Source organism: Zophobas morio, unplaced genomic scaffold, assembly GCF_036711695.1.
Source record: "Zophobas morio isolate AGI-343-1 ecotype UQ-CSIRO unplaced genomic scaffold, CSIRO_AGI_Zmor_V1 ptg000018l, whole genome shotgun sequence".
Taxonomy (NCBI): Eukaryota; Metazoa; Arthropoda; class Insecta; order Coleoptera; family Tenebrionidae; genus Zophobas; species Zophobas morio.
Genome location: NW_026972123.1, coordinates 6,554,453 through 6,574,834, shown reverse-complemented (window position 1 = coordinate 6,574,834; position 20,382 = coordinate 6,554,453). Strand labels below are relative to the sequence as shown.

General features: G+C 31.9%; 1 protein-coding gene across 3 annotated transcripts in view; it reads left to right on the top strand.

Annotated features, from left to right (window-relative positions):
• Window positions 1–20,382, top strand: part of LOC135131081 (uncharacterized) — a 782,641-nt gene that overhangs the window by 161,632 nt on the left and 600,627 nt on the right. For all 3 annotated transcript variants that reach the window (XR_010280867.1, XM_064058612.1, XM_064058611.1), the window contains exon 3: window positions 5,214–5,255. Coding sequence is in view for 2 of the 3 variants with exons in the window: in XM_064058612.1 (XP_063914682.1) it covers window positions 5,214–5,255 (42 nt within the window). In the remaining variant the exon portion in view is untranslated. The remainder of the gene's footprint in view (window positions 1–5,213; window positions 5,256–20,382) is intronic.

Sequence of the window (20,382 nt, the reverse complement as noted above, 5' to 3'; positions counted from 1 at the left end):
TTACCTTTTCCGGAGCACTTTCGAGAATTACCTAGAGACATTTTTTGTTAATTTCGATTTGTAGATGTTATTTTCGGCTTCATTTCTTGGAATAGTTCAACCATTCTTACAGAATCGCCATAGAAATATGGCCATTTTTGGAATATTTTAAAAATGTAATTTTGAAACCGCATATTTTGAAAATCTTGCTCTGAAACTATCAACAGACTGTTTTTTGAATCAACTCGGCGTGATGTAGATCACAGACTTTTTTGGAAATTTTTAGGCAACTTTGCCAAAAGCTCAGACTTTCAATAAATTATGAAATTTTTACTTTTTCGGAGCATATTCGAAAATTCGCAAAGGACATTTTTTTGTTGATTTCGACTTGTTGAAGTTATTTTCGGCTTCATTTCTTCGAATATTTCAACCATTTTTCCAGAATCCCCATAGAATTATGGCCATTTTTGGGATATTTTAAAAATGTAACTTTGAAACCGCATATTTTGAAAATCTTGCCGTGGAACTATCAACAGACTGTTGTTTTTCGAATCAGCTTGTTGTGACCTACATCACAGAATTTTTTGTGAATTTTTAGGCAACTTTGCCAAAAGTTCAAATTCTCAATAAATTATGAAATTTTTTACCGTTTTCGGAGCAAATTCGAAAATTAGCCTAAGATTTTTTTTGTTGATTTCGACTTGTAGAAGTTAATTTCGGCCTCATTTCTTCGAATATTTCAACCATTTTTCCAGAATCGCCATAGAAATATGGCCATTTTTGGGATACATATTTTAAAAACGTAATTATGAAACCGCATATTTTGAAAATCTTGCCGTGGAACCATCAACAGACTGTTGTTTTTCGAATCAGCTCGTTGTGACCTACATCACAGAATTTTTTGTAAATTTTTAGACAACTTTGCCAAAAGTTCAAATTTTCAATAAATTATCAAATTTTTTACGTTTTTCGGAGCAAATTCGAAAATTGCCCAAATATATTTTTTGTTGATTTCGACTTGTAGAAGTTATTTTCGGCTTCATTTCTTCGAATATTTCAACCATTTTTCCAGAATTACCAAAATGAAATATGGCTGTTTTTGGGATATACCTACTTATGTACCTACTTATTTTAAAAATGTAAATTTGAAACCACATATTTTGAAAATCTCACTCTGGAATCGTCAACTGACCCGTGTTTTTCGAATCAACTCCTGATATATACTTCACAGAATTTTTCGTAAATTTTTAGACAACTTTACCAGAAGCTCAAATTTTCAAAAAATTATGGAATTTTTTAAGTTTTTCGTAACACATTAGAAAATTACCTAAAACATTAATTTTTTGCTGATTTCGACTTGTAGAAGTTATTTTCGGCTTCCTTTCTTCGAGTATTTCAACCATTTTTCTAGAATCGCCAAAATGAAATATTTTTGAAATATTTAAAAAACTTTATTGTGAATTGGTATATTTCGAAAATTTCGTTCTGGGAATAGGACTTTGGACATTTAATTGTAACATTTACTTTACAATCTTATTGAAAATGTTTACAAAAATTTTGTACTGCATAATTTTAGCGAATTGTTTGAAAAAAAAAAAAATAAGTAAAACTTCTACTAAAATTATTATTATTCCTCAAAAAATAGAGAAGGTACATAATTTTTAAATTTGCTACGTTATCAAAAGATCAAAACTACTTTTCATTAACGTCTGTTTTATTAACAAAAAATTGTTTGAATATCTTTAAAACAAATGGCTTTTTTAATTTTTTCAGTGGAGTGGTCGTTTTTTAATGTTTTTTTACCTATTTTTTGCCACATAATTCGTCATTAAAAGTAGGCAGCAGTGTTCTAAATCACTCTGTATAACATAGTTGGGAAATGTACATAAAACAAAACTAGTGGCTGTTTGCAACAATAATTTTTAATATAGTAGGTGTAGATATACTTAGTTGATAATAATTTTATTATACTTATTACTTGTTTTCTCTTTTTTTTGTAAGTTTTTGGAAACATTTTTTCTATATTACTTAGTAGGTATCAACGTTCAATCACAAACTGTATAATCTGGAAATAAAGGTATAAATACAAAATAAGGGTGAAAATAATGCAAAATAGTCTCCACAAAATTAAAAAACACTCATTAATACAGTAAAATTAGAAATAAATCCCGTTTTTTTTCTTTGAAAAATTTAAAACAATGATGAGATTCTAGGTATTCCTGTTTGGAAAGAATTTGAAAGTGCTTTGGAACCTCTAGTCTCTTATCTTATAATAATTTAATTAAATTTCTTAGGATACGTCATTCAAGTCGTCTCTCATTGGCCAAAATCAGTCTTATCTTAGCAGGTACTAGCCCCGCCCACCCACCCTCTCTTTTCTTAGAGGGTATCTCATTTGCCAAAATCAGCCTTATCTTAGCAGGTACTAGCCCCGCCCACCCACCCTCTCTTTTTTGAAGGTATCTCATTTGCCAAAATCAGTTTTATCTTAGCTATTACCTGCAAATTACAAATCCTTTTTAGAAAATAGAGGGCGGGTTAAAACTTGCTAAGATAGAACTGAACAATACTAACTTAGTAATTTTTTTATTATTTTTTTGGGTATAACATGTTAAATCGTTTAGATTTTTTTTTAACTTTTTCAGTTTTTTTTTAATTTGCATTTTTAAATTTGAACTTAAACTATCATAAGCGTTTTTAGTAAAATTAGAACGTTTGTTATTAATTCCTCTTTAGACAAATTAAGGGATTTTTAAGACAATGAAACATGATTCTTAGAAATTAGAAATTTCAGTTATAAAAATTTTGAAATTTTAAGAAAGAAACAAACTGGGCGCTGAGGCTAAATGGTTTTCTCAAATGTTTGAGTCTAAAATAGAATTAATTGTATGCCTTTTTGAATAAAAAATAATACCGCAATTTTAAACTTTTATTCTTAAGCAGGTATAAGTATTTAAAAAACGTCCCCTGCATTACGATTTCTTAATTAGAACCAGTTTTCCACAAAAATAAGTTTAATTCGTTTAGTAATTGCTGTAGTTGGTTAATAAAAAAATTAGAGAATCTTTAATTTTAATAAAAATAAGTAATGTAAGAAACTTTCAAAGTGTCTTTACAATATAGTGAGTTCAACAATCTAAATATAAGTAATTTCTAATTATATGCATTATTATTTTGTAAATAGTTAGGAAAATAGAAATGTATCAACAATATATTATCGTTTAATTTGCCTCAAAAATATTTTTAATTGGCGTATTTTTTAAATTTGTGCTCTAGTTGGCCATGACGCTTACGTCAGCCGTTTCAATTGCACTGCTGACGTAGGCGTCATTGCCAACTAGAGCAGAAGTTTAAAAAAATCACCCAATAATTAAGTACGTTACACTGGTATAAAACTATCATTAGAGTTTTTTATTGGAAAATGATTCGTTTATCTCAAATATGATAACTCTACTACCTATGATGATTTTTAGTTTTCATGAAAATTTTGTTAAACAGGTGTGGAATATAAAAGCATTTCTTCTAATAATTCTGGCACGATTTAAAAAACTACCCTTAAACGCATTCGATTAAACATACGCTTCTATGAGCCATGTTCCGTCCACCCCAACCCTTTGTCACGGAAAAATGATTCCAAACACGTGTTTGATAAATCGCATGGGATTGGCACTTATCCAGTGGTGAGTATTACAAAAATTGAGAATATTATTCCAGTTAAAACAACATTCATCCTTCGTAAGAATTCCAGACTGAAATAAGGGGTTGTCACCGTTTCTATTCAGAAGCCACTCGTAAAAGTTGCTTTTGGAAATAGTCATTCGTGCTTAAGCTTTGTAGGACTCATTGAAGGCGGAATGGATAAAGAGGAGAATTTATAAGGACTCTCTTGAACTTAAAAAAAAAATAATTTTAAGGTGAAGCCAGAAACGGAAAATTAACATTTCTGTTAAGCTGGATGCAGTAGATTTGTAATATTAATTTCGGAAAAAATGAGCGTTGTAGATTGGAATCTTTAATTATGTTGTGCTTGTGCGACACGTGATAATAAAAACTGGTTTAAATAAAATCATCACAAATTGACGAAATAAACACTATAAAAGATGTTGATTTCAATGTTCCAATGAAACTGTTTGAGTACCTATGTTGCTTAATAAATCCAATCAAAATTCACTATGAAACTTCTCCGACTTCGATGATGCTTCAGCTGAGAGTTTCCGGATTTCTTACATTTCGTATTTCGACTTGTTTCCGAATTTTTACAAATATTAACTAAAAAGTAAAAGTGGATTCATAAGTTGCTCAATGAGTCGCAAACGCCCGATTTCTTCATTTTCCTTTCGTTTTTCTCTTAGAAGTCACTCTCCGGAAATAAAAAAGTGTCACATTTTCCTCCACCATTTCCATTTAATGATGAAAATCCCAACTAAACATCACATCCGCACCACCCATCCGTCATGCCACCCTCGACCCTCACATTGGCAGCTAATTTTCCTTCTGAAATATTCATATTTTCCACGCAATCCTCTCAGGTTTCGGCTCCGAACTGGAATCTCGATCCCGGTGGCGAGAGTGGGGCCGCGGCCACGCCCCGCGAGGGCGGTCCCCCTCGCCCCGCCCCTCTCTCGCCCCTCCCGCGCCCCGGCCGAGTCGATCATTCCGATCATTTGCATATAAATCTGCGATCGGAAAGAAGAGCGCTTATTAGCGCCGGAGGCGTCAACAGATCAATCTTTCGGCAATTATCGGCTGCGATCGCGCGATCCGCGAAATCCGCCCGTACGCCCTCCCGCATACGGCGCGCAAATACGCACAAGAATGACAATATTATTATGGTAATTCTATTAAGTATTGTCGACAATAGTACAACCTGTTGGTTTTGAATCGGAGCCGTGAAACGGACAACAAAATTATTTGATAACAAATGTCGACGGGGCGACAAAAGATGCGGCGTTTTGTTTCCGGGCGATCGACGCGAGCTCGGAGGGCTTTGTTTACGGGGAAGCGATGGATTTTTAATGTGGCAAATTGAGAACGAGGACGGTGACGATTGCGTAATTGGGGTTAGTGGGTAGTCGGAGCGGGGCTATTGTTTTTCGCCCGTTTTCGGGTTTGTTTACGATTTTTGCGCTTGTTTGGGTCGGGACAATGGCGAGGGGGAGGGGAAAGGGGTTGGAACGGCGACGTACAGAAATGTCGAATGTGGGGATTTTCTAAAATTTATTTATTTTTTTCAGGTACGGGGTGGCTTGTTGAATACACTTTTCCACGGTGGGATGGTAAGTGTGGCGCTAAATGAATAAAACCATCACGTGATATTTTAGAGGGGTGTTTGCTTAACTATACATTCAAAAATAAACTAATTAGAAACAACCCTACCAAACTAATAAAGTTTAAGGGTAGCAATGAAGGTTCAAAATAAATGTTCAACTTTGTAAAGTACATTTCTTTTAATCCTTAGTTTCATCGTCGTATTATTAAAAAGGTCTTTTCCAAGACCTTTTTAATAATACAAGAAAGTCATGCAAGAATATTAGGTAAGGATATTTCCAGCAGGATAAGGCTACAGCTCATAATAAAAAACATATCCGCTGACCAGCTAGATTGCTAGGTTTAACTCATCTAAACTATTCAACTTTTAAGAATATCAAAGACACGGTTTTCAAACATAATGAAGAATTTGGATTACCTATCTATCTAATGTTCCAAATCAAAAATTGCTACGTTAATGTGGGTTAAGAAATAGAACAGAAGATTTTTTGTGGGAATACCTGGCTGAATATCATTAAAGCAGGTGATACACAATATTCTTATTTATGTAATTTTTAGATTATAGGTATATGTAATAAATTGTTTGGTAAAATAAGGAAACAAACTTTCATTAAGAATGCAGGGAGCGAAAAATTTCAATATCAATTTATTGTAAACATTCTGTTTGCTTTTTTTTTTTAACTTCTTTTTCCCACACTGACATTTTTAGTGTTTAATGTAATCTTGCAGCTGATTCTGTTTTGCCTTAATTTCTATTTTTTCCCTTCTTGCCCTTTAATGATAACTCCTAGGTATTATGAGGAGATCACGTCTTCAATTTGTACGTCCCGACCCTACGCTAAGGAAGTATTGTATTAGGGTTCATATATGGCGAATGGCCTTTTATATTGCTTCGACGTTTTTTGATTTCTAGAATTGGAAAAAGTAGGTTTCCCGTTTGATATTAATAAATTTTACCAATTTGATGACATCACCTAGTAATTTTGCATACTAAATGCTATTTAATTTTATAGAGGAACGTACATCTGTACCTGTGATTTATGAATCCGCCTTAATTTTTTACCTAGGCTTCCAGATTTTCGCACAAAAATTGTATAATGGGACCATTCGGAAGGGCTCCATGCCTCACGCGTGTTAATAACACGAAGATCGCGGATTTGATCGATTCCGGGTTCGATTCCTCCATGAGCCACTTTTTTTCCTACACTGTGATTGGTACCTTTTTTTTAAACATGAGACCAGATTTTTAATGATAATTGATATAATGTGGGTTTTTAAGTTTTTTATTTTTTTAGACCATTTTCGAAAATTAGCGAAAGAGATTTTTTTGTCGATTTCGACATTCAGAAGCTATTTTTTGCTTCATATTTCAATGAAATAGGGATAACAATTTTTAGCACTTTAAAAAGATTCTATTTGAAGGCTAATAATTAGAAAATCTTAATCTGAGTCTATAAACACACAATTTTTTTCAAATCAGCTCATCACGATTTAGTACCTACTTATATCCTAGAATTTTTTGTGGATTTCTGGGCAACTTTTTCAATTTGTCAATATTCCCTCTTTTGAAATTTTCGGCTCCTTTTTAACCATCTTTGAAAGCAACATAAAAAGAAGTTTTGTAGATTTCAAAATTTTCATTTCTTCGAAAATTCCTAGCATTTTTACAAAATCGCCAAATCAAATAAGTCAATTTTAGCAATTTCAAAGAAATTTGAATTTGAAATTTCATCCATGACCATTGACAAGCTATGTTTTGAGAGTCAGTTTGTCGAGATCTATATAAATTTTTGTGAATTTTTTGTAACATTTTCAAAATTCTTTCAAATTTTCAACCCTTCTTCGACCATTTTTTGTAAACTTCGATCTCTAAAATTTACTTTCGGTTTCATTTTTGCGAAAATTCGTATAATTTTTCCAAAATCTCCAAATGAAATACCTTTGGCAATTTTTTAGGATTTCAAAGAAATTTGTGTTTGATAGGTATCAAATATTTAAAAAATCACCACTTTTTTTTGTAGATTTGGTTCTCGAAAATTTTTTTCGTTTTGATTTCTACTAAAATTCCTAGAATTTTTTCAAACTGACCAAAGGAAACATGATGATTTCAATAAATCTCTAAAAAATTTGGAACATGGAACTATGAATAAATATTGGTTTAAGAATCAACATCTCAAGATTTCGGTCTTACAATTTTCTATGGATTTTTGTGTAACTTTCCCAAATCCTCATTTTTTTCTTTTGAAATATTCGACCCTCTTTCGACCACTCTCTAAAATTTTTGAAATACATTTTTTTGTAGATTCCGACATCCAAAATATAGTTTCGGCTTCATTTCTTTGAAAATTTCTAGCATTTTCTTAAAATCGCCAAAAAAAATGTGGTAATTTTTAAAATTTCTAAAAAATTTTAGTTTGAAACAAATTATTTCGAAAATGGGTATTTGAGACCATCGATATATAAGCTATGAAGTACAATAGGAACTCGTAAAAATTTATATCCCTAATTTTTTTGCGGATTTTTAGGCAATTTTCCCAAAATCGCAATTTTCGACCCCTTTTCGACGACTTTCGAAAATTATGCAAAGAGAACTTTTTATAAATTTCGATTTCTAAGATTTACTTTCGGCTTCATTTTTGGAAAATTTGTATCATTTTTCCAAAATTTCCAAATGAATTGCAATTTTTTAGAATTTTGAGAAGGATACCGAATATTTAAAAAAATTGCCAACTTTGAAAATTACCTAAAGAGATATTTTTTGGTATATTTCGATTTGGAAAATTTATTTTCGTCTTCATTCCTTCGAAAATTCCTAGCATTTTCTCAAAATCGCCAAAAGAATGGTAACTTTTAAAATTTCTAAAAAATTTCAGTTTTAAACAGATTATTTCGAAAATGGACATCTGAAACATTGATATATAAGCTATGAAGTACAATACGAACTCGTCGAAATCTATATCCCCGATTATTTTGTGGATTTTTAAGCAATTTTCCCAAAAATCGCAATTTTTTCTTATGAAATTTTGACCCTTTTTCGACAACTTTCGAAAATTATCCAAAGAGAACTTTTCATAAATTTCGATCTGTCAGATTTACTTTCGGATTCATTTTTGGAAAATTCGTATAATTTTTCCAAAATCTCCAAATGAATGGCAATTTTTTTGAATTTTGAGTTTGGTACCGAATACATTTCAAAAATTGCCAACTTTGAAAATTACCTGAAGAGAATATTTTTGTATATTTCGATTTGGAAAATATACTTTCGTCTTCATTTGTTTGAAAATTCCTAGCATTTTTTCAAAATCGTCAAAGGAAATTGGTGATTTTTAAAATTTCTGAAAAATTTGAGTTTGAAACAGAATATTTCGAAAATCGGCTTCTGGGTCCATCAGTAGGGCTATCTAGACCTTACAATTTTTTGTGGATCTTTTGGCAACTTTTCAAAATCTTCATTTTTTTTCTTTTGAAATAAGTATTTGACCTTCTATCGACCAATTTTTTATTGACTTTCACCCCCATTTCTTCGAAAATTCGTAACATTTTCTCAAAATCGCCAAAAAAAATGTGTTGATTTTTAAAATTTCTAAAAAATTTGAGTTTGAAACAGAATATTTCGAAAATCGGCATCTGGGTCCATCAGTAAGCTATATTTTGAGAATCAGGATGTCATGATCTAGACCTTACAATTTTTTGTGGATTTTTAGGTAACTTTTCAAAGTCTTCGTTCATTTTCTTTTACAATTTTCGACCAATTTCGAAAATTATTATTGAAAGATATTTTTTTGTAGATTGTGATCTCTATTTCTTTGAAAATTCCTAACATTTTCTCAAAATCGCCAAAAGAATAAAGTGATTTTTAAAATTTCTAAAAAATTTCAGTTTTAAACAATATTTCGAAAATGGGCATCCGGGACCATCGATAAGTACATGAAGTACAATAGGAACTCCTTTAAATCCATATGCCTGATTTCTTTGTTGATTTTGAGGCAATTTTTCCAAAACCGCAGTTTTTTCTTATGAAATTTTGACCCTTTTTCGACAACTTTCGAAAATTATCCAAAGAGAACTTTTTATAAATTTCGATATGTAAGATTTACTTTCGGATTGATTTTCGGAAAATTCGTATAATTTTTCCAAAATCTCCAAATGAATGGCAATTTTTTTGAATTTTGAGTTTGATACCGAATATATTTCAAAAATTGCCAACTTTGAAAATTACCTAAAGAGAATTTTTTTGTGTATTTCGATTTGGAAAATTTATTTTCGTTTTCATTTGTTAGAAAATTCCTAGCAATTTCTCAAAATCGCCAAAAGAATATGGTAATTTTTTAAATTAAAAAAAAAAATCACTTTGAAACAGAATATTTCCAAAATGGGCATCAGAGACCATCGATAAGCTATGAAGTACAATAGGAACTCTTCCAAATTTATATCCCTTATTTTTTTGTAGATTTTTAGGCAATTTTCCCACAACCGCAGTTTTTTCTTATGAAATTTTCGACTCTTTTCCATTACTTTCGAAAGTTATCCAAAGAGAACTTTTTGTAAATTTCGATCTCCAAAATTTACTTTCGGCTTGATTTTTTCGAAAAATCATATAATTTTTCCAAAATCTCCAAAAGAAATATGGCTATTTTTTAGAATTTCTAAGAAATTCGTGTTTGATACTGAATATTTCAAAAATTACCACCTCTGAAAATTACCTAAAGAGATTTTTTTTGTAGATTCCGAACTCCAAAATTTATTTTCGTCTTCATTTCGGCGAAAATTGTGTAGCATTTTTTCACGATCACCAAAGTAAGGATGCTGATTTTTGATTTTTTTAAAAATTTGAGTTTGAAACACAGGATTTCGGAAATCGGCATCTGGAACAATCAATCAAGTCAAGTCATACTTTGAGAACCAGCATGTCATTTTTTTCTTTTGAAATATTCAACCCTCCTTGGACCACTTTCAAAAATTATTGAACGACATTTTTTTGTACATTTTGACTACAAAAAATTCTAGCAGTTTTCCAAAATCGCCGAAAGAAATATGGTAATTTTTAAAATTTCTAACAAATTTGGGTTTGTATCAGAATGTTTTGAAAATGGGCATCTGGGACCATCAATAAATAAAGTATAATGTGAACTCGTCGAAATCTTGTATCCTTTTTTTGGATTTATAATCAATTTTTCCAAAATCTCGATTTTTTAATGGGGAAGGTTCTTAACTTTTGTCGAGAGCGTTTGAAAATTACCTAAGTAAATTTTTTTATAGATTTTCTAGAAGATTTTTCGGGTTCATATCCTCGAATGTGCCATTTTTCTAGTATCGCCAAAATCTGTCACTTTTTTGGATTTTTCTAATTTTTAACGGAGTATTTTTAAAATTTTTAAGGCGGACCATAAACAGGCAGTGTTATTTAACGGTTACGTAACGAGATTTTTTCTAGATTTTGACTTCCTGAAGTTATTTTCGGCTTCATTTCTTCGAAAATCCCTACATGTTTCCCATAATAGCCAATTTTTTGAATTTTGAAAAATTTTACTTTCAAACCAAATATGTATTTCGACAACATGAACCCGTCGAGATCTATACAATCCACGTTTTTTTTTTATTTTTAGTTAACTTTTCCAAAAGCTCAATTTTCAAAAACATACATACTACTAATTTTTTGACTTCTTCAACCACTTTTGGAAATTACCGAACGATTTTTTACTTCCCGAGCGTAAGCAAAGGAAGTATTGTAATCGAGTCCGTCGGCCGACTCTCTACTTTTACGTTTTCTCGATCTTTCATGACCCCTAGAAGACGAAGAAATAGGTCTCCCATTTCCGTCTGTCTGTCCGTCCGTCTGTCCGTCCGTCTTTCCGTCTGTCCGTCTGCCGTCCCGGATTTTTATTAGACAGATAATCTCCGAAAGTACTCGACCGATTGTTGTGAAATTTTGTACTTATATTAAGAATATCATGTAGATGGTAAAACGCTAACCAAAATTTGTCTAATCATCCCCACCACTAATGCGATGACGTCACTTCAAAATTGTACATAGTAAATGGGTTTTCAATTGTATAAAATAACATAGTCCTACACATGTAGTTTACAACTCTGAATCGACTTTTCACCCGAAACGTCCAGATTTTTGGAAAAAAAATCAAAATTATAAAACAACATTTTGAAATTTAATTTTTAATCTGCTAACCAGAATGCTTTGAAATGTTGCAGATGTTTTAAGGCTATAAAGAGCATCATAAATCTTTAGTCAAAAAATATTTGCTTATCCCCTCCAAAAACTTGATGACGTCAGCTCAAAAGTTTGTGGAATAAATCACATCTAAAATGTACAAAATATGATGAGCCTGTACTTGTGATCTATCACTCCATTCATATTTTTTGGATTTGCATATACAGGGTGACTCAAAAAAATTAATGAATACGTAAATATATTTTATTGATTTAATCAGGAACTACAAAACGGAATGCTCTGACATCTTGCAGATGTTTTAAGGTTATAAAGGGCATAATAAATGTTTAGTCAAAATATATTTGCTTATCCCCTCCAAAAACTTGATGACGTCAGCTCGAAAATTTGCCGAATAAATCATATCTAAAATGTACAAAATATGATCAGTCTGTACTTGTGATCTATCACTCCATTCATATTTTTTGGATTTGCATATACAGGGTGATTCAAGAAAATAAATGAAAGCGTAAATTTATTTTACTGATTTACTCAGGAACTACAAAACCGAATGCTTCGAAATCTTGAAGACATTTTAAAATTATCATAAGCATGGTAAATTTTTGATCAAAACGTATTTGGTCGTCCCCCCTAAAAAATTTATGACGTCACCACAAAATTTTGGTGAATAAATCCTATCTAAAATGTACAAAATATGGTGAGTCTCTTCTTGTGATTTATCATTCCATTCAAATTTTTTCGATTTGCATATACAGGGTGACTCAAAAAAATTAATGAATGCGTAAATTTATTTGATTGATTTAATCAGGAACTACAAAACCGAATGCTTTGAAATCTTGCAGATGTTTTAAGGTTATAAAGAGCATAATAAATTTTTAGTCAAAATATTTTTGGTTATCTTCTACAAAAAACTGATGACGTCAGCTCAAAAGTTTGCCGAATAAATTGTATCTAAAATGTACAAAATATGATGAGTCTGTACTTGTGATTTATCATTCCATTCATATTTTTGGATTTGCATATGCAGGGTGACTCAAAAAAATTAATGAAGGCGTGAATTTATTTTATCGATTTAATCAGGAATTACAAAACCGAATGCTTTGAAATCTTGGGAATATTTTAAAGTTATATTATAAGCATGGTAAACTTTTGTTCAAAATGTCTTTGTTCATCCCTCCTAAAAAAATTGATGACGTCACCCTTAAATTTTGCTGAATAAATCCTATCTAAAATGCAAAAAATATGATGAGTTTGTACTTGTAATTTATCATTCCATTCATATTTTTTAGATTTTCTTAAGAGGTGGTTCAAAAAAATTAATGAAGTCAATTTATTTTATTGATTAAATTAAAGGCAACACTTATTATTAGTATTACACCCCAACCAACCCAATTTGATAGACACAAAATTTGTTAAAGGAAAAATTCGGTTGAAACATAAGGGTAGCACGCTTATTTACATCGACTTTAACATTACAGACCTGCATTTGTTTTATGCGCTCACTTGGTTCCGCGAATGTGAAATAGACATGTTTATAATCAACTAATTGTGAATTTCACCGTCAAGAATTAAAATAAAACCCAATGTTTTATATAATAAGCGGAAGTCGAAGCAATAAAACCGATGGTCGTTTTGTTTACAGTTTCTCTGTTTGACTCTCACGTATGCTGTTACGCCTGTCATCTTAAATTAAGAATGTTTATACATACACGATTTTCAGTTGCCTCTGATACGTATACGTGAGTAAATTGTTTCGTTATTTTATTGATTATTACAAATCAATATTCAAAACGACCCAATTCATTTTCCCGAAAATTTGAGAATATAATAATTTTATTCTTAGTATTACACTACATCTATCCCAACTGATATACGTGTCCTTGCAAAAATGTTGATGACGTCATCGCAATTTTTTTTTAAATTCCCACTACAAAAATGTAATGAGAAAAAAAACACAATAGGCATGCAGTCGTCAAGTTTCCGACAGCGAGGGAAGTACTGTCTAAACTCTTTAGACCAATTTTTTTTTGTAGGTCTCAACCGACGAAAGTTATTTTCTTCTTCATTTCTTCGAAAATTCCTACTCTTTACAAAATCGCCAATAGAATATTTCAGTCTTTAGAATTTTCAAAAAAATTTAGTTTCTAATCGAATTTGAAACTGTACTTTTTGTCAACAATCTTGTAGGATTTTTATTAGACAGATAATCTCCGAAACTACTGGACCGATCGTTGTCAAATTTTATACATGTATTGTCAATATCATGTAGTTGGTAAAACGCTAACCGAACTTTGTCTGATCATCTCCACTAATAATGTGAAGACGTCACTTCAAAATTGTACATAGTAAATGGGTTTTAAATTGTATAAAATAACATAGTCCTAGATACATATGTAGTTTATGAGTCCGTGTTGAGTTTTACCCAAAATCTTATCTAATATGTCAACTTAAAACACTTTGCATTTTTATAAAATGATTAAAACATCTGTTTTTGATTCTGTCCCTCGTGACTTACGCAACCTCGCCTCCTTCACCAAAGCTGGAACAATACCCCCCCAGAATCCAAAGAATCCGCCCGAATTTCTCTTATTGCCATATCCGAAAGCTGACCACAAACGCAAGTCATCAAATGATCATCACAATCATTATAACGACTTAGCTCGCTCTCGACCGTACAATTATATCTGCATCGGACCATTGGAGTAGTCGGTGGGCGAGGTGGCCCGCCGGCCCACGACGCTACTGGACCAGACTCGAAAATATACAACTTCACACCGAAATTAAACGTTAGTCGCCGGATAATGATTGATCGTTACGCCAGAGACGGACTTAGCTAATGACATGGTACGTGACGGGCGGCGTGTCATCCCCTGCATTACCTCGTTAGATCGAACTCGGGATCTACCTGTTTACTTTTTTCGACTAATAACTGTCATTATTGGGATTATTTTGCCACAGAAAGGCGCCAAATGAGGCGGCTGCCGCACGGTATTGGGGTGGCGGCTCGTGGGAAGAGCGTTTAAGGAGTTTTATTTAAATTATAGATCGGGGGTTGGGACAATGGGGCGTTATTAAGGTTATTGTTAAAGTAAACATGCCCGAGGAGAAGTCGCGGTGACGACGGCGGGCTCGAAGTGTCTTTGTGACGCATCAGCTGCTTTTGCACGTGTGGCGTGCAAATTGGCGTTTTATGTAATTGCATAATGGCCGGATTGGCGCTTTGTGTGTGTTTTGCTAAGCGAGGAAACTGCTAGAGGTAATCGGGGGTTTACACGCTGCAATTTTTTTCAACGTGCGAGTTTCACCAAATTGTCTATATTTTCAAAGATTACGTCTAATTTCACACAACTACATGGCTACTCTAACCTTAGGTGATTTTGATTAAATCAGGACGAAAACCAGTGTATACACCGGACATTGCTTTCATCGCAGTTCTACTACAATATTAATTTCTCATATTCTTGTTTTGATGGCTGTCGTTAAATATTCGTTATATAATGTACCATTTAGTGTCAAGATTCTTTACTACATCATTGAAAAATATTACAAAAAGCAGATGACCTAAATTGCAGCCTTGCGTAACCTCACTATTTACATCACTTTCAAAGAACTGCCATCCCCCGTATTCAAGATTTCAATAATAATAATCACAGATTATGACAAAGAGCAAACATTTCAAGTTAAATTTTAAAAGGACACGATGATCAAACTAAAAAAATGTTTGACAATTTCTAAATCGTGCAATTAAATTCAGTAATCGACATTTTCAAAGTGTGTCAACTGTAGAGTATAGGTACTTGTATTTAAAATTGGTTAATTCATACAAGGACGTCGTTGGGACTTCACACAAACTTCTCGAACAACGCAAACAAGATGCTCCCACGAATAATTCATTAATAAATTAATCGTTAAATGGAGTTGCTCTAAACTGGGTATTTGGGTAATGGCGTGAGTAGTGCAAAGAATATTTTGCGTTATACAGAATGTACTGTAAATTTATTTTACCGATATAAGTAGTTTTTGAAGAAAATGTACAAGTATAACTGAAAGTGTTTAAAAATAGATATACGGACGTTCTAATTTGGGTAATTATTTATGTTAATTACTTGAAACAGCTTTTTAAACAATCATTTAAGCTTGAAAAAATTACAATATTTTTTAAATATAAAAAAAGAAACGAATTTAATCCCCCGGAAAAAATAGAATTCTACAAGTTTGTTGAGAAAAATTTACGCCCGAACAAAGATTTTCAAAATCTTAAATTTCAAATTAAATTTTTCTGAAAATACTAAAACTTGCCATATTTTATGTTGACGATTCTGGAAAAAGATTGGGAATTTTAATAAATGAAGTCACCATATCTTCAGGAAATCGAAATGTAGAAAAAAATTATATCGTTGGGTAATTTTCGAACGTGCTATTGAAGAATTGAGGTTTTGGAAAAGTTGTAAATTTTGACGAACTAATTCGGTTAACAAAAATTGTAGGACGTTTCGAAGAAATGATTCCCAAAATAACTTCTGGAGTTTGAAATCGCCAAAAAAATTTCGTTAAGTAATTGTGGAACGCCTTCGAGAAAACGTCAAAAACTGTTGCTACTGAAAAATTGCACTTTCGGAAGAATTGCCTAAAAATCTACAAAAAAAAACAGAAAAATTTGTCAAATATCGAGTTTGAATATTAGTCTTTGTTAAGATAATACTGATTTTGGCAAATGATATACCATTTAAGAAAATAGAGGGCGGGTGGGGGGGGGCTAGTACTTGCTAAGATAACACTGATTTTGGAAAATGACGTATACCCTCTAAGGAATTAAAGGGCGGGTGGGTGGGGCTAATGCTTGTTAAGATAAGACTGACTTTGGCAAATGATATATCCTTTAAGAAAATAGAGGGCGGATGGGCGGGGCTAGTACTTGCTAAGATAAGACTGATTTTGGAAAATGACATACCCTCTATGAAAGTAGATGGGGGGCGGGCCACTTTTGACTTTGTTTAAAATCTTCAGATTCAACCGATTTTCAAAATAGAATTCAATTCCCACTTTTTACTGTAAATAAAATAAGTTAATGAAATAGAGAAAAGAGATGGAGGGCTGGGTTTAGTTTTTTTCTACACCCCCTTCTTCATTCTAGGACTACTCTAGATATTGTTCAGTCTTATCTTAGCAAATACTAGCCCCGCCCACCCGCCCTTTATTTTCTTCGTGGTTATGTTATTTGCCAAAATCATTCCTATCTTAGGAAGAACAAGCCCCGCCCACCCGCCCTTTATATTCTTAGAGGGTATATCATTTGCCAAAATCAGTCTTTACAAGATAGATATGAAGCTATGTTCGTTTTTCTTGAAAACAAGTCCCTCGCTCCTCTACTACTTCTGTGCCTAGATATATCTAATAAAGAAAAATTGTTGTGTGATCCAGAAACATTACGTATTTGCGGAAGATTTTCGAAATATTCACTTTCAAATTAATAGAAAAAAAATTCCTTCTCACATATCACAATAACTAGTAATAAAACTTTTAGTTAATATTTCTCCCCCATGACCATATTCAATTACCATTTCAGTCAGAATGCACAAAGACATGGTCTATTATTTTGGGAGCCCATGGACATTTTTTTGTAAATTATTTAAAACAATTTTGGGGGACTTCGGTGTTCTATTTTTGAGATAATTTTGGGCCTCGTTTTCTTTTTGAAAAATTTAAAACAATCTTGAGGTTCTAGGTATTTCTGTTTGGAAAGAATTTGAAAGTGCTTTGGAGCCTCTTGTGTCTTTTCTTATAATAATTTAATTAAATTCCTTAGAGGATACGTCATTTGCTAAAATCGGTGTTATCGTAGCAGGTACTAGCCCCGCCCACCCACCCGCTCTTTTCTTGGAGCGTATGTCATCTGCCAAAATCAGCTTCATCTTAGCAGGTACTAGCCCCGCCCACCCACCCTCTCTTTTCTTAGGGGTATGTCATTTGCCAAATTCAGTCTTATCTTAGCAGATACTAGCCCCGCCCACCCACCCTGTCTTTTCTTAGAGGGTACGTTATTTGCCAAAATCAGCTTTATCTTAGCAGGTACTAGCCCCGCCCACCCACCCTTTATTTTGTTAGAGACTATGTGATTTGCCAAAATCAGTCTTATTTTATCAGCTACTACAAAGTAAGCCGGAGATATTCACGCACTAGGTGCGTGCAGTGTTGCCAAATTTACTTTTATAAAATTAGATTTTTTTCGTAATCTACATCACAAAGAATTTCCCGCAACTTCCGTACATAACGTACTGAGGAGTTAATCCGCCATTTTCCAGACACCCGGTATTTTCTGTTTTCAAGAAATGAGGCCAAAAATAACTTTAGAAAGTCGAAATCTTGAATCAATCTCTTTGGGTAATGTTCGAACGTGTTTACAAAAAAAAATCATAAGTGAAGAATTGAATTTTTGGAAATTCGCCTAAAAATCGCCAAAAAATTCATTAATGTAGATCTGGATGAGCTGATCCGAATAATATTGTGTGTTTATGTTAAAATTTTCGAAAAATACAAAAAACTCGACGAGTTCATCGGAAAAATAGTGTGTGTTCAAAGATTTGCGAAATATGTATTAGCAAATTTTGAAAATTCTAAAACTTTCCAATTTCATATAATATGGCAATTTTTGAAAAAATGAAGTCGAATTTATTTATGTAAGTCGAAGTGTAGAAAAAAATTTTACGAAAGAAAAAAGTACAAAAAATCGAGAAATATAGATTTCACCGAGCTGAATCGAAAAAATAGCGTGTTTATGATCCCGCATAAAAATTTTCGAAATATTCGGTTTGAAAGTCAAATTTTTGGGAAATTCTAAAAATTATTTTATATTTTGAAGAAATGAAGTCAAAAATAATTTTAGGAGGTCGAAATCTGGAATAAATCTCTTTGGGTAATATTCGAACGTGTTCGAAAAAAAAATTGTGCACGTTCAAAGTCGCTGATCAAAATTTGGGAAATATTGGACAATTTTGAAAATCCTAAAAATTGCCAATTTCATATATGGCAATTTTCGAAGAAATGAAGCAGAAATTATTTATGTACGAGTGGGTCGAAGTATAGAAAAAATTCCGTTAGACAATTTTCGAAAATAGTCGAAAAAAGTCAAAATTAGGTACGTAAAAAGGAAAATTTTACAAAAAAAATACAAAAAATTGAGAGATAAAGATTTCACCGAGCTGAATCGAAAAACGTAGCGTGTTTATGATCTCGCATCAAAATTTTCGAAATATTCGGTTTGAGAGTAAAATTTTTGTAAAAATCTAAAAATTATTTTATATTTTGAAGAAATGAGGCCGAAAATAACTTTAAAAGGGCGAAATCTGGAATAAATCTCTTTGGGTAATATTCGAACGTGTTCGAAAAAAACATTGTGCGTGTTCAATGTCGCTGATCAAAATTTGCGAAATATTGGAAAATTTTGAAAATCCTAAAAATTGCCAATTTCATATATGACAATTTTCGAAGAAATAAAGCAGAAATTATTCATGTAGGTCGAAGTGTAGAAAAAATTTCGTTGGACAATTTTCGAAAATAGTCGAAAAAAGTCAAAATTAATTATGTGAAAAGGAAAATTTGATTTTTGGAAAATTTTACAAAAGAAAAAAATACAAAAAATTGAGAGATATCGATTTCACCGAGCTGAATCGAAAAAAATAGCGTGTTTATGATCCCGCATCAAAATTTTCGAAATATTCGGTTTGAAAGTCAAATTTTTGGAAAATTCTAAAAATTATTTTATATTTCGAAGAAATGAGGTCAAAAATAATTTTACAAGGTCGAAATCTAGAATAAATCTCTTTGGGTAATATTCGACCGTGTTCGAAAAAAAAAAATTGTGCATGTTCAAAACTCTGATCAAAATTTGCGAAATATTGGAAAATTCTGAAAATCCTAAAAATTGACAATTTCATATACGGCAATTTTCGAAGAAATGAAGCAGAAATTGTTTATGTAGGTCGAAGTGTAGAAAAAATTTCGTTAGACAATTTTCGAAAATAGTCGAAAAAAGTCAAAATTAGGTACGTAAAAAGGAAAATTTGGCTTTTGGAAAATTTTACAAAAGAAAAAAAAATTCAAAAAATTGGGAGATTTCATCGAGCTGAATCGAAAAATAGCGTGTTTATGATCCCGCATCAAAATTTTCGAAAAAATCGGTTTGAAAGCCAAATGTTTGGAAAATTCTAAAAATCATTTTATATTTTGAAGAAATGAGGCCGAAAATAACTTTAGGAGGTCGAAATCAAGAATAAATCTCATTGGGTAATGTTCGAACGTGTTAAAAAAAAAAAATAAAAAAAAGGGGTATTGAATTTAGCTTTTTGGAAGTTGCCTAAAAATCCACAAAAAAAAAACGTGCTTATGGTTTTGAAAATAGTCGAAAGAAGTCAAAATTACGTAGAGATTGGAAAATTTGGTTACTGGAAAATTAAAAAATATAAAAAAAATGAGAGATATAAATTTCAACGAGCTGAACCGAAAAACAACGTGTTTATGGTCTCGCATCAAGATTTTTGAAACATTCGGTTTGAAAGTCAAATTTTTTGAAGATTTTAAAAATTACCATACTACATATTTTGAAGAAATGAGGTCAAAAATAACTTTAGGAGGTCGAAATCTAGAATAAATCTCTTTGGGTAATATTCGAACGTGTTCGAAAAAAAAAGTGTTCAAAGCCGCTGATCAAAATTTGGGAAATATTGGAAAATTCTGAAAATCCTAAAAATTGACAATTTCATATACATCAATTTTCGAAGAAATGAAGCAGAAATTATTTATGTAGGTCGAAGTGTAGAAAAAATTTCGTTGAACTATTTTCGAAAATAGTCGAAAAAAGTCAAAATTAGGTACGTGAAGAGGAAAATTTGGTTTTTGGAAAATTTTACAAAAGAAAAAAAAATACAAAAAATTGAGAGATACAGATTTTATCG